Raw genomic sequence first — 16019 nt, 5'->3', positions numbered from 1 at the left:
TCAAGATTCGCAAGCATATGCGGCTTTTCTTTCTCTGGGATTAAATATATTATTTATATTTTCCTTAAATTTGTTATAATTTCCAAGGTCTTATTTACTGAAAGTACTCAAACTTTTCTGAGCAGGACCCCTTAGACTCATAACAATTTGTTTAGCTCTTTCTAAATCATTCCATTCATTCCATTCTGCAACTTGAACCAAATAGTCTTGCCAGTCAATACTTTTTCCATCAAATGATTGAGGCTCTTTTTCTCTTCTAACTATACTTTTTTCATGTAAGGTGACAGGTTTTGGCAAGTAATTAAAAGAAGATGTTTGCCTTACTGAATCATGCCTATTTAAATCATAACTGGGGTATTTTTCAGTTGAATACCTATTGAAGGGTTGATAGTCCTTTGAAAATGTGTCCTTATCAACATATCTCTTGTTTGGGGGATAATCTGATCCTTGATTCTTATTTAATCTAACTCTATTATCATACAATTCATAACTTGGTCTCCTACTAAAATGTGGTTCTTGGTATCTTTTTGGAGTAAATTTTCTATCTACTTTATAATCTGGTGTTTTTAATATTGATTTATCCCTTGCAGATTCAGCAAAGGTTTCAGATAAAGTAACAAATGATTTTAATGGACTACTAAAAATTAAATCTTTTTCATGTTTATACTTAACTTCATCTTTATCTGAAAATCTGTCAGAATGCTCAATTTTTGCTTTTTCGTGCTGGCTTATACCGCTTGCATATCCGTCCATTGAATATGTCATTTTACCAAACATGTTAAGGGCAATTTGTATGGTCACGGCACCAAAATGTGAACGGACTGATCTAACATTCAAGTAAAAGTAACGTTTTCTGGATACCTTTTTACCTAATGTTAGCGCAGCCATGAAATAACCGAACTAACCCAGGTTCTATGTACTGTATATAAACTACAAAGACAAGTTCCGCTCTGGACACCTTGTCACGCTAGGGGACAAGTGTCTACAACAACCGACATAACAGACAATTCTCTGGGAGTAAAAAGCTAATACTCGACCGGACATTAATTTGGACCAGTATAAGCCAGCATTCTGGGAAAGGAAGTCTTAAAGAAATAATACATAAATGATCATGTTTATTGGTACTAAAATAACAATAAATATTCTAATATGGCATTAAGTTTAACAACAATACAAAAGGTAAATAAAGTGAAGAAATGTCTTACTGTGAGTAGGTTTTTATTTTAACCTATATCAATTAAACCATTCAATACCCATGTCCTATCTTTTAAACCCTAAGTAACGCCAAAACATTTAAGAGTAGAAAATGGTCCAGAATAGGAAAGTATGAATTCTGGACAAATGTGAGTTCAGTATATAATTTATAATAAACTAACTTAACCAATGGTACTTTCTTGAAATAAGAGTTGCAATATAACCAATTTCTTACCTTTAACTTTAACACAGGTGAAATTTTTCATGTAAACAATTGTAATTATGTAAAATGTAAATACGCTCCAAATCAAGGAAGCTAATTAATTAACTAATAATTCCAATATTGCCACATTATCTATATAGTACATTATATATCATATCTATATTGCATATTATATATCTATATAGTACATTACATATCAGGTCTCTATAGTACATTATATATCATATCTATATAGTACATTATATATCATATCTATACAGTAAATAACATTAATAAAATAACATTCTAATCTGCTTTTTCAAAAAATACACATAAACCGAATCTTCCATCAGATTTTTCATATATTTATTTTCTTGCAGAATAAGTAATATTAATAAGTAGTTTTATTGTATGTATGTTAAGAGTTCATCATTTCTCCTATTCTCTTATGCAGTCTTATTTTATTGGTATGTTATATCATCTTAGTACTGTAGTTCTACTCTATTTTCTGATTCATTAGTCAGTCAGCCATGTATCAAATTATATTGTCTTCTATTGGTCATATTCATTGAGTTCAAAGTGTTACCTAAAAGAGAGGCAAAAGATTCCAAAGGTACATTCAACCCATAAGTAGAAAATAAACTGACAACGCCATGGCTAAAAAATAAAAAGACCAATAGACAAACAACAGTACACAAAACATAACATAGAAGACTGAGCAACTCGAACCCCACCAAAAAATAAGTTTTTTTTTGTGAGAGACAAGTTATATTACATATACATACAGCAGCCATATTTAAAACATTATATTGTTATGTATTCTAAAATAATAAAACTACTAGTTAATATTGTTTATTCAAAACTAATTTAAAACAGTAAATACATAAAGAAAGTAAAGAATTGAACATTATTAAAGTATAACATAATATGTAATTTGGGAATACGTATCAACAAAACGATCATTTCTTCTGTGTTTGCTTACTTAAGACATGAAAAGCCTTTAACAGGAACTTGTTTTAAATTGAATTGAATTTGTTAAAGAAAACGGCATTTTCAAATGTTCGTGCGTCTGAAGTATTGTTCTGTATATGTATAGAATCAATCATTGGGCCCGGTAAGAAAGAACATACAATACATTGTACATATTTCAAACAAAATAGTCCCTACGCATAGTTGTGACTTTGTCGGTAAGTAACATATTTGGGTAATGTTGGTATCAAATGAAAGCTTAATGACTTGATATCACTGTAGAACCCTTTTTAAAAGTTTATTTTGAATAATATAAACTATATATGAAATTATAATAGGAAGGCACATTTGACCTGTTGTTAAAATCAGAAGTACCTGTTTTTGTACTACTAAACTTCTGGGAACCAGTGCGTTATAATATGCAATTAAAGGTATATTGAATTTTTCAGCACAAGTCAGGATAAGGTATAGTTTTGACATGAAATGACTGCCACTTCGTTTGAACTTATGACAAAGTAGCCATTAATGCTTGAAATTGCAGAATTTAACATAGAAAACAATGGGGCTATGGATTACTATTTACCTAATACGATTCATATGGAGAGAGAGAGAGAGAGAGAGAGAGAGAGAGAGAGAGAGAGAGAGAGAGAGAACTCGAGACCCATATGGAATTTACGGACCCCGTACACCTATCGTATTAAGTCACTAGCACATTGTGTAACGAAATAATCTTGCCGACAATCTTAATATGGGGAATTTAGATGTACATGTAGTTGATTTGATTGATTTTTGATTTTTTGTGTTTTAACGCCACTTTTAAGCACCGCTTTTGGGCTATTTCGTGACGGCCAGTTTTTATTGGTGGAGGAAGCCGGAGTGCCCGGAGAAAACCACCGACCTTTGATAGGAAAACTGACAAACCTAGTCAATTAAGATTGGAGTCGAGTGCACCCGCACGAGCGGGGTTCGAACTCACAACCTCAGTGTTGATTGGCTAGTGATTACATTAGTAACTACTTAGACCATTCGGCCACCGAGGCCCCCTACATGTAGTTGTAAACCTTGATATCATAATTTTAATACAACATTAAACATAACATTAAATTATTTACAGTTAGAAACATTAAACATAACATTAAATTATTTACAGTGAGAAACATTAAACATAACATTCAATTATTTACAGTGAGAAACATTAAACATAACATTCAATTATTTACAGTCAGCGTCTCAAAAACATGTATTGAATTAAAGAAAGAAAAAAGCATAATTTTGTATGTTTACAATGAATTAGAAAATAATTCTGTCTTTTTAATGAACTGATTTCTACTATTTACCGTGTGTTTAAAATAAACCCAGCCCATTGATCGTGTATCTAAAACAAAACACGCCAACTGACCTAATATACGGTTCCACTTGTTCGATTTTAACCATTGATATTCCTAGAAGTGTATATATAGGTCAGATAATATTAGGAGGTATATAACAAATTGGGACCTAAAAAAATAGTGAAAGGAAAGAATAATAAATAAGCTGTCCTTGCATACACTTAGAATACTTATTTCATAGTTTTGTTTTTAAAGAGAGGCGAAAGATACCAAAGTAATATTCAAACAACCAAAAATGTAGATAACAAACTGACAACGACATGGCAAAAACCAAAAACGACCAAAAGACAAACAATGGTAAACAAAACATAACCAAAGCCTCATATATCTTTTAACATGAACCACACCGAAATGCAGTATTTAAGTAGAGTAAACTTGACGTGAATTTTTCAAATGAACACAAGAGCATCTGTACCGCTTCCGCAAACCTAAGAAATTCAAAAGTTAATTTACCAACATTTGGAAAAACACAAAAACAATATTAAATTTATAAAATTCCAACCACTTCAAACCGTCCGTAAACAACAAGGACAATCACATAAACAGTTTGAAGATTCCTGTAAAATTTGCGAACTGTCTTGGATTAAACGACTACAGACAACGTATCCCCTAGGTCCAAATGACAATATCATGGGCCAAGGAACATATCTAAAACTTCCTCTATTGATATTGTGACTATTGTTGATAAAAGACAACGCAATCATAGGTCTCATGGCAATCGCATTAACCGCAATCAACGATAAACATCGTTCTAATTTTATACTTGATGATTTTTTTATCTATATTTAAAAACATTGTTAGACATCAATTATTATGCAAACCGTGTCAAAATGTCAATTAGTAAATTACATAATATTTATAACGGTTGTGATACAATATCGTTTTCAGTCCAAAAGATGAGTGTACACGTTTTATTACAGCATTTTGTAACCGTAGACTGTTCCCTCAAATTGACAAACCTGAAGATCATGAAAAGTATTTTCTAAAAATAAAACACACTAAGAGGTATTGATTTTATTAAGTTGTCTAGTATTTTTTATGACTCTACCGTTCAAAACTTTATACCTCCATATTTTGATAACATTGAGCCACCTAAAATTTCTTATTCGTATAAAAACCCAGTAGAACTTCTGAAGTTTATTTTTAAACTTTTATACGTCAGTTACATCAGACGTTAGTATAGAAAATAATGCTCCTTCAACATGATTCTGTGATGTGTTACCTATGGCCATGTAATTACAGGGGACCCCAACATCGTTCAAGACCAAGAGGTTATAAACTTTCTGAAAAAAGTACCAAAATTATTAAGTCAGGGATTTCGTTACCACAGTTTTTGTACCTGCAGAAAACTTATTTCAAACGGAATAGCACATCCTAAATTTACGGTTATGTTGTTAAGCGAGCCCTGAAAAAATTTAGATACAGTCCGGGTAAACTTATAAATCCTTTAAATAAACTTATTCTAAAACGTTAACAATTCTGTACTTAAATCTTTGAATATTGTGTTTATTGGTATAAATATTGATTTTGTTATCAGTAAATTAAAACCATATTAGATATTATTGTTATACACATATATACTTTCACGGTACTGCAATCTGTCGATACCTATATTTTGGCATTATACCAGGTCATGTTTTTCTCTGATTGTTAATGACGGCTTTACACTAAATCCATTGGATATTTGATATGTACTGATTGATATTTCAATCTTAGATACATGATTTTTTTTTATTAGTTATTGGCTTTGAACTAGCTGTCAGTAACTGCGAGTGCTCTAGATCTGTACTTAGTGTCTTATTTGTTGTTAGGGATGAGTGATAGATAAATATCCTGCAACGTCCGGTCTGTGTTTTTGTTTGTTGTTTTTCTGCTTTGTATCGATCTGATGAGTTAAGCCTTTTTCAACTGATTTCTATAGTTTGTTCTTATGTTGTACTGTTACACCACTGTCCCAGGTTAAAAAGGGCGGGGGTTTGAACGCTCACATGCATGTTTAACCCCACCACATTGTTTATGTGCCTGTCCCAAGTTAGGAGCCTGTAGTTTAGTGGTTGTCGTTGCTTCATGTCTGTCATATTTGTTTTTCGTAAATTGTTTTGTTATTAATTAGGCCGTTAGTATTCTTGATTGAATTGTTTCATATTTTTCATGCCGGGGCCTTTTATAGCCGACTATACGGTATGGGTTGTTCTAATTGTAGGAGACTGTACGGTTGCCTATAATTGCTTACATCCACTTCATTTGAACTTTGGCGGATAGTTGTCTCATTGGCAATCATACCACATCTCCTTATTCTTATATGACATAGAACACAACAGACTGAGCAAAACGAACCCCACCAAAAACCGAGTGTGATCTCAGGTGTTCCGGAAGGGAAAGCAATTCCTGCTCCACATGTTCTATCATAATGCTGTTGATAACAGGTGAAACCAAATATACCTGATTATTTTAAACACACTGATATTTCCATGTATTTTGATTTCCAGTAAGTAAGATTTTAAGGTCAGGTTTCTATATTGAAAATATGTAAATTAGATCGATCTTGAAGCATTTGTCGTTATAATGCCAACATTATTTTCTTCTTATTCCGCATACCAAATTTACGTGAAGAAAAGTAAATTAGAACAAACACTGAAACATTCTAGTACAATCAAGCCTTTATTTAATCCGACCAATGGAACATCACCGTCCAAAAAGGAAAATTAAATTTAAAAGGGCGAGATCCCGTCTCTTTTGTTGTAAATGTTTTAACAAGTTTCCTGTATGAAACTGAAATAGTTCCCTGGATTAGAAGTCCGTTGTATAATTAAAGAACTATGATGTTTTAAGTAAAAAGTATCGCCAGCGTAACGGTTACGGTAATTATTTGTTTTCTTTTTTTAGGTAATGGACAAATTCAATTCAGATCCGTCAATTTAACAGGAACAGGAACCATTCTCCTGTCAAAAGGGTTCAACTTGGTAGTGCCAATACAATTTGTTTTCAGTTATGTTATCACATTGTATTTGTCATATAGTGTTGTCTTCTTCAAAAAAGTGACACATCATTTGTAATAAATATAGCTCGCGTCTTGATGTTTTATCTATATATAAGTACATACTCAGATGTTTCCTTTTTATCTGACGATTTATACTTCACCTGTTACAAAAGACTATTTAATTGTCGGATACAAGAAACATGGCAGTCTTGTCACTTGATTTTTTTCAAAACATTAATTATAAGAAGAAAAAACGAATTTCCCCCTAAACGACAAACGTTTACCACGAACAAGTATCAATTTAGTCTGTCATTTTTACAACTTTCAAATTAGTAAATGATATAAACTTCAAATGCATCGCTTATTACATTTCGTTAGAATGATTAATTACAATGAATTACATTAAACAAGATATAAAACGTGCATTTGTTTAGAGGATTCTTAGAAAGCATTTGATAGGAACGTCTCCTCAGAACGAGAAGTGATAATAATTATGAAGGAGCTGTTTATTTCAATCATTGCTTTAGTTTTCTTTATTGCAGGTAAGAAAGTTTATCTGGATTTTTCTTTGAAAGAAAAGAAAAACGAAATTGTAAATATATGACATGTCACGTATACAAAATGAAGGAAAAACAACACACATGAACGATTTTTATATGAAGATAGCAGCCAGTTGGCAAAATAACCTTTAAATGTTTCAAAACAATTCTTGAAATGTCCTTCAAGCAAAGTTGACCTTTGATGAATTTGGCCATTCTTTAGGTCCTTTTTTGGTTATATAGCTCTTCAACTTGGCTTTCAAATATTCGGTTGCAAGCGTTCCTAATGAAACACTTCGGACGCAAGAAAATAATATCGTCAATAGACCTTATTGCTATTTGGGAATCTGCGACACTTGACCCGAGAATCTGCAACACTTGAGCTATTGACGTCGTACAACAATCACTTTTCCTTTGTGGCGTCAGACATTTTCTATTTTGACGTCAAAATTTTACGGTAACCTTTGTGTTGTCCAGTAATGCCAGACAAATAGCGATTTTTGTTGTGGCGTGTATAAGTACCCTGCCACGTTCAGTCTGTGTTTTTGTTAGATTTATTTCTATTTGTATCCGTCTGATGAGTTCAGCCATTTTCAACTGATTTTTATAGTTTGTTCTTATGTTGTGCTGTTACACCACTGTCCCAGGTTAGGGGAGGGTTAGTGCCTTCAAACTAGTATAATCCCGCAACATTCTGTATGTGCCTGTCCAAAGTCAGGAGCCTGTAATTCAGTAGTTGTCGTTTGTGGCTTTGTAACATATTTGTTTTTCGTTCAGTATTTTGTACATAAATTAGGCTGTTAGTATTCTCGTTAGAATTGTTTTATATTTGTCATTTCGGGGCCTTTTATAGCTGACTATGCGGTATGGGCTTTGCTCATTGTTGAAGGCCGTACGGTGAACTATAGTTGTTAATTTCTGTGTCATTTTGTCTCTTGTGGAGAATTGTCTCATTGGCAATCATACCACTTCTTTTTATTTTTATATATAAGGTGTATTCAACAGGTCCAAAACTGGCGACCGACCAAAGGAAGATAATTCGAACGATAACTCGTTCATGAACCGGACGGCTAATCAAAGACGAGTAAGAATAAGTATTTCGCTTAATTTTAGTACGGAAACAGTGTTTCTGGGCCATGATATCCAATACTTTATCTGTATGCTGTAGAAAAAAAATAAATATGAAAACAAATCTTGAAAATTGTAATTAAGCATTCGCATGAGTACATCTGTCAAGTTTCCGGATTTAAACAGTGAGGAGAAAGTATTATAGGATGGCTGTCTGTTCTGATTCTTGGTTTGTTAGATAACTGTTTCATTGAAAATTGTTTCTAATAATTATTCAGACATTATGGATATGCTTGGGAAATTGCCAATTATCACATTAAAACATTTACATATGGTATTCATGTCAGAAATTACAATATATTATTTTAATAATCCTTTTTTTTAAATGAGACAATACACAACAAAACAAATGACAGGGTTTGCAATTCCTGTCACGCCAAAGGTCAAAATAGAGTTTTTGCGCGTGTCCCAAGCCAGGAGACTCTGGCCTTTGTTAGTTTTGTTTGTTTTTTTTTATTTTAGTTCATTTATATGTTTTGGGGTTTAGTGTGACGTCCATTTTCACTGAACTAGTACACAATTTTATTTAGGGGCCAGCTGAGGACCACCTCCGGGTGCGATATTTTCTCGGTGGCCTTCGGCTGTTGCCTGCTCTTTGGTCGGGTTGTTGTCTCTTTGTCATATTTCCCATTTCCATTCTCAATTTTATTAGAATGAAAAAACCATATAGCTTGCAAAGAAAAACATTCTTCAAAGAAAGTATGCAATTCTGACTATAATTTGTATAACATAGCATTTTATATTATCAAGTTTCCTTTTACAGAGACATGAAAGGAATTAATGAAAGGAAAATATTTACCTTTTTTTTCAATCGGTCTCTTTAAATAAAGCCCTCATGATAGTTTTAGTTTATTATTTGTCATTTTTTCTAAACTTGTATTACCATGTAATATTGCTACCTACATTCACATTGAAATTACATGTTTGTGAATGTAAAGCCTTTGTATAGAGAGAATGATATTTCCATTTGTAATAAACATTGTCGTGGACATCATATGACTTACACATTTTGATACCAAACGTTGACATTTTTCTTGCGTTATCCGTGATGATAACTGTCTTACTTGTAATTAGTGAACACATAGTTAATTGTCTGAGACAAATGGACTGGACACAAATTATGCAATTCAGATTTGCACTCTCCGATAAATCACATATAATACATGTAAAGTCATTAATTACAATGAATATTTTATATGAACAAAAGAATACACCAGACTTTTATACAAACATACAAGTATGTAAGATAATCCCTTTCTTCTTCTTTTTCGTTATGTAAATCCCTCCTGCTAGCTGTGTTCCCTTAACGGATTAGTTTTTTTAAAAATGTTAACGTATTGACAAGTTATTCCAAATTTAAAATGTTGAAAAGAAATTCTCCACCGGAACGTTGCACATGCACAATTTTTTTTTACAGAAATGTACATATTATATACACGAATAACCCATACGTTCGCCAGGATTTAGATTCGATGATAAAAGCAATGTCTAGCTTAATAAAATCTATGAGTCGGCACTAGTTTGACTGTTGAAGAAACTGGATATAGTTTATGTGTTAAGAGACATCACTCATATGAAAGCCTAGTAGAGTAAGTCTAAAAAAACTTTGCATTCCAGAGATGATAAAGATGGATAGTTTCTAGATAATGTTGACATCTCTGTTAATAAGCAATGATATATGTTTGCGTTATAAAAGTTAGTTCTACTCAGATTTAAAAAGTCAAGCTAAACGCACATTTAGGCTTTTATATGTTGTATATTAGAGGTAGGCAAGCAGATATTAATGCTGCAGATAGTTAAGCATATAGTTCATACTAAAGTTTTAAACGGCTACTATTTTACTATTGATAATATATATCACATAGACACATGGTAGTAAATATTGTCATTGGTGTCTTAATGGGGAGCTGTGAGACCCAGGGAAGTGTTATATCTCGGTGGATAATCTCTTTTTGTGAATTTCATAACAGTATATTCTTGACATGTTTTCAATCTTTCCAAGTATTTCTTGGTTGTTCGGTATAATGCCCAGATTTGTAAAGTTCTGACAGTTTACTATAAGTGTACATATTGCATCACGGTTACTGAAGTGAGTTGTCCATTTTGTTTCAGATATAATACTCAACATAAAGTTTTTGATTGGAGTATATAATGCTACCATGATGTTCATATACAATGAAAGGTTGTGAACACATGACATAGGTCTTCCGTTTCAGTTCCACAATTTGGACAAATCGGGTCTACTTCGGCCTGGTTAAATCTGTGTCTATGAGCTTGTAATAGATAGGTTCCCGTTAACAAGCGAATTTTTGTAATTGCTTTTTTGATGTCCGAGACTGATGAGGAAACTGTAGCCCAAACAGGATGTGTGACACCTATTCCTAAGTTTGAAATTGCTAAATTTTGTAGAGTTGATTTTTCTTCACATTCTAAGCGTAGTTTGTTAGTCCAATGTTTGTTTATTGTTGATTTTGTCATTTTTTTCCATTCTATTTTTGTATACCTCTTTTCGAATAATTCAAGAAAGAAAGGTAGGTTGTACATCTCTAAAATTTCTGCTGTTTTGGTAAAGAATCTTGTTGATTTGCCGGACATATATTGACGCATAGCTAGTGATCTAATAGTTTCATTGTTGCTGTTATGAACACCAAATAAGAGGCTAAGTTGTCTTTTATGAATTTCAGCATTAAGCGGAAGAGCTCCCAGAAGTAGGTATACTGATGCACATGCTGTCCTTTTAGGAAGAGACTGTAGTTTTCTCAAAATATCGAGATGGAAGCTTGATAGAAGCGTCATTTCTTTAGAGTTCACATACAGAGTTTCAAGCCCTTATAGCGCCTTGGTAGGACGTATGCATTATAGATCCTATATGATGATTTAGGGTTTAAACCATTTGAGCCATGTACACCCGTCTTTATGAGAGAGTACAACGTTCTTCTTGCTAAACGGGTGCGATCTTCTACATTTATTCTGGTTTCATCTTTTGTTGATCTTGTGAGTCCTAGATGAGTTGTACGATCAGAACAATTTAAATCATTGTTGCCAATTTTAAAAGAATCGCTATCTTCAGGATCGTTATATATTTTTCCAGTCTTTATTATAACATTACTCTTTTGCGGATGGTTGTTAAATCGATGATCTTTTGAGTAGTTATCGGCAATGTTCAGCGTTTCTTGCATTTCTTCTTTATTGAGGGATAAAAGTACGATGTCATCTGCACAAGTAGGACATCCCACATAATTGTTGCCTATATGAGTACGCAGATTTCGTTTTTGCAGATCTAGAAGCAGTTCATTTATGTAGGCCTTATATCGGTGAGTAGATATGACACCTCCTTGACGCACGCCCTGGTGTATATCAAAGCTTGTACTTGTTTCTCCTTTCCATTTTACTGTTGATGTTACCCCGCTATATAGCTCCTCAATAATGTTCCACAAATTCAGATTTAGTCCGTAATGATATAGCCTGTCCATCAGTATTTCGTGACTAACAACGTCAAATGCCTTCTGACTGTCGAGTGTTGTGACAAAAATGGTTTGCTTTCCTTTCATGATTTTAAGTACTTTTCATAAACAAAGGGATGATCATTCTCTTACAAATTTAGAATATTGTAAAGAGTTTAAGGCTCTTTCAAATGACCTTCTGATGGGTTTTAATCAAGAATTCGTTTCATGGTCAGTGTAATGCTTATAATAAATGCATGACTTCCTTTTTGGGTAATTCATTTATGAATAGGTTTTGGTGATGTAGGAACATTCTTACGATATGGAAAATTTTGATCAATTATGTTTTAGACATTAGATGACACAACAGTACAAAAGAAAGAGATTGTATTAGTTTCTGATTGAGAGTATGCATGGATATCGTGTGATCTTTTATCATGGTTTCATTGATAGAAGGTTGCTGCTTACATCGAACTATTGAACCAACAGTTCCAAGTGGTGAAGTTGTGTAACAATTTGAACAATGGTTAAAGCGAATTAAGCTCCTGCCATGACACGACACACAAGGTTGACAAGTTTGTGTAGCAGTTTGCCCAATGGTAAAGGCGGAGATAGCCCCGTCCATAACAAGACACACACGTTTGTGTAACAATTGGATCCATGGTAAAGGCGAATTAGGCGCTTTCTATGAAAAGACATACACTATTTGTGTAACAATTGGCCAAATGGTTGAGACGGATTAAGTCTCTTCTATAACAAGACACTCAAAGTAGTGTAACAATTAGTCCATTCATGAAGGCGTATTATTCCCCTTCCATGGCAAGACAGACACGTGTGTGTAACAAGTGACACAATGGTAAAGGATGAATAAAGCCCCTTTTATGACAAGAAACTCAAGGTAGTATAACAATCGGCCAAATGGTAAAACAAATTAAGCCCCTTCCATGACAAGACACAACATTTGGTGTAACAATAATTGGCCCAATGGTAAAGGCGGATTAACCCCCTTCCATGACAAGACGCACAGGTTTGTGAAACAATTGGGCCCATGGTAAAGGCGAATTAAGTTCCTTCATAGACAAGACACAGAAGTTAGTGTAATAATTGGACCAATGGTAAAGGCGAATTAAGCCCCTTCCATGACTCGACTATCAAGTTCAATCTTGGAAAATACAATTTTTTTATTGAAAATATGAAAATAAGGAGATGTTGTATGATTGCTAATGAGACAATTATCCACCAAAGTTCAAATGATGTGGATGTTAGCAGTTATAGGCAACCATACGACCCTCAAATGTGACAACAATCCCATACCGTATAGTCGGCTATAAAAGGCCCTGACCTGAAAAATATGAAATAATTCAATTAAAAAACTAAAGGCCTAATTTATAACAAAAACAATTTACGAAAAACAAATATGACAGACATGAACCAATGACAACCACTGAAACTACAGGCTTCTGACTTAGGACAGGCATATAAGGAATGTGGGGGATTAAACATATTAGTAGGCACCCAACCCTCCCCTAACCTGGGACAGTAGTGTTACAGAACAACCAAACTGTAAAAATGTGACAATGATACACCACTGGTATAAAAACCATGTGAACGCATTGCACATTTGCATTTACATACAGATCCGATTGTGTACATGTACATGTACATATCAACATGCACGTATAATTGTTTAACGTATGAACTGCTGATTAATAAATGCAATTATTCAAACGCAATTAAATGACATGTTTTTTGTTTCACATGTTTTTTGTTTCACTATGATGTTGGGTTATTGTCGCAATGCTATGCTCCGGGTCTTCTTTTCTTGTATACGTACTATAGAATGTTTTAGTTTGAACTGATAAAACAAATAAATGTATTAAATTTGTATGTATTATTACCGTATCATTTTGAGCATAAAATATATTAAAGTGATGACAGTTCTTTTTATGCTGAAGGTTGATTTCCATTTTTGTCATTTCAGCAGCCAATGGCCAGAAGTTAAACAATTTACCGAAGTATTATAAAGAAAAACTACTAAGGAAAATTAAGCATAGTCTCAGCCCAGAGGAAATAACTATTATTGAAAAATTCAACAACTTGAAGGACTTTTATCCGGATGGCGAAAGACATCACGTCCTGCGGAAACGTAACGCTGTCCAATCCATGGGAGAAGCACAAGGTACTAGTCTTCGTAAAAAGAGGAAACGACGACGACGAAAACAAAAGCCATCTATTAAATCTTCCATTGATAGGTCCATAAGCCCATCACCTAACGAACCACGAAACGGAAAGTTTGAACATCCCAGGGGCAGACAGGGACGACGACCAAGACCAAGTGATCAACCCTCTATTAAATCTTCCATTGATGGGCCAATAAACCCATCGCCTTACGAACCACGTAACGACATTCTTGACAAGCACAGGGGGCGACAAGGACGACAAGGACAACAAAAAAGAATTATACCTTCGGCTGTGATACAAGAAGCTCCAGTGCTGAGTGAAGCAAATGAAGAAGACAACGATGGACTGTTGAAGGTAAAAGAACTCAATGCAAACTACATAAGCACAGACAATATGAGAACAAACACATTAAAAGCTGATGAAATAAAGGCTGATAGAGTGAAAGCTCAAAAAGTTGTGGTGACTTCAAAGAAGCCTAAACGAAAACAAAGAAGACTAAGAAGACCAAGATTGAAAGAATTCATCGATCCAAGTATTGGAATGCAGCGAATCAACTCTCGAACAGATATTCCTTATTTTGATAAAAACTTCGCAAACAAACATGATTTTCGTCAGTTCGAGCTTTTAACGACTGAACCAAGATCAATGTACCGGAAACCTTCGCTACTCGATTCACAATTTTTTCAACAACAAAGTGTAGGGGATAACTCACAAATGTTTCAACAACCGAAAATCGCCGATAAAACACAATTATTTCAACAACAGCATATCAGTGATGGACGATACTTGAGGCCTGCAATTGAAACTAAACGCAGACTTAGTCAATTTAATCAGCCGCCGCCTCTTCCGCCGACAGACATATTACCCGAATTTAGCTCTTCAAATATTTTGAAGAAAATTCCTGCATTAAGTGAATTCATAGCTGACGATTCACAGAAAGGAAATAATCAAAATGTTATACAACAGGACACGTTGTTAAGAGGAGCGCCGCCGCCGGTAATTCCTTCGGCCTTCGACGAATTTACCAACATGGACGCTCAAAATTACGGAAAAGGAGGAAATACTGACCAGACACCCGACAAAACAGCCAAAACATACATGAAAAATTCTAAGAGTACTGATCCATGGTATTTTTAATATGACTGGTGAGCTTTATACCTACTGACTGAACGCTCTTGCATTATATTTGGTTTCTTTCCGACATCCAACAATTGTTATGTGTAGCAAACTATAGTTCTGTAAGACATAAATATGTTTTTTAGAAAGTAATCTAACTTTTGCAAATATTTCAAATACACTTGTAGCTTTTTCTGACCCATTGCAAAAACTATGTTTACTTAAATGTTATCTAATTAATAATATTAGCTGCTAAAAGTCAAATTAACAACATAAAAGACGTACGTCTTTTTCAATAGACAATGTTAGATATATCAAAATTATTGAATTATTACTGATATGTCTTTTGACTTTTTGTTGAAAAATAAAATTACCATTTGAAAAAATAGAAAATTGAACGGGAATAATGTCTCTTGATTTTTCACATGAAATGCATCAGGAGAAATGGATTTTAAGCTGTATAAAAATATACTAGCAATTATATGAAGATTTTCAGAATAATTTATGATTTAAAGTATTCTTTTAATTCTTTAATACGGTATAATTGGCCATTATTTTGTGTTGTTGTTTTTTAATATTTTTTGGGAGCAAGGGTTTATATCTTTAAAAATAACTAACTTAACCCCTGCGCCATATTCCTTTTCCTGTCCCATGTTAGAGATAGCATCAGTAAATGTCTTATTCCATATCTGAATGTTTTTCGTTAATCAGAGATTTAGATATTGATAGCAGATCGGTGATTGTTCCTGTTAAATTTTTTCACAACAATTATAGAAGATATAGAGCACAAGTAAAAGCTTTTCTAAAAAGCTTGTCGTCTTATAGCTGATTATGTTGAAATTGTTTTTACCTTTGTAGTTTCACCTTTCAGAACAGTCT

At 33.5% G+C, this 16019-nt stretch overlaps 1 protein-coding gene across 1 annotated transcript; it reads left to right on the top strand.

The window, feature by feature from the left end:
• The first annotated feature begins 7132 nt into the window (after nt 1-7132).
• LOC127736247 (uncharacterized) lies at nt 7133-15694 on the top strand. The gene is made up of 2 exons (XM_052246843.1): nt 7133-7275; nt 13825-15694. The coding sequence occupies exons 1-2, from the start codon at nt 7227-7229 to the stop codon at nt 15159-15161; spliced, it is 1386 nt and encodes a 461-aa protein (XP_052102803.1). The 5' UTR covers nt 7133-7226; the 3' UTR covers nt 15162-15694.
• Nucleotides 15695-16019: the final 325 nt, after the last annotated feature.

Source organism: Mytilus californianus, unplaced genomic scaffold, assembly GCF_021869535.1.
Source record: "Mytilus californianus isolate M0D057914Y unplaced genomic scaffold, xbMytCali1.0.p SCAF_3, whole genome shotgun sequence".
In the NCBI taxonomy this organism is placed as follows: domain Eukaryota; kingdom Metazoa; phylum Mollusca; class Bivalvia; order Mytilida; family Mytilidae; genus Mytilus; species Mytilus californianus.
The sequence above is the reverse complement of the archived record's forward strand: the minus strand, read 5'-3'. Positions and strand labels throughout refer to the sequence as shown.

What these genes read in the sequence shown, in the direction of transcription:
- LOC127736247 (XM_052246843.1), top strand. Translation starts at nt 7,227, where the DNA reads ATGAAGGAGCTGTTTATTTCAATCATTGCTTTAGTTTTCTTTATTGCA. An exon ending in TTTAGTTTTCTTTATTGCAG is followed by an intron (nt 7,276 to 13,824) that starts GTAAGAAAGTTT and finishes TTGTCATTTCAG; the next exon opens with CAGCCAATGGCCAGAAGTTA.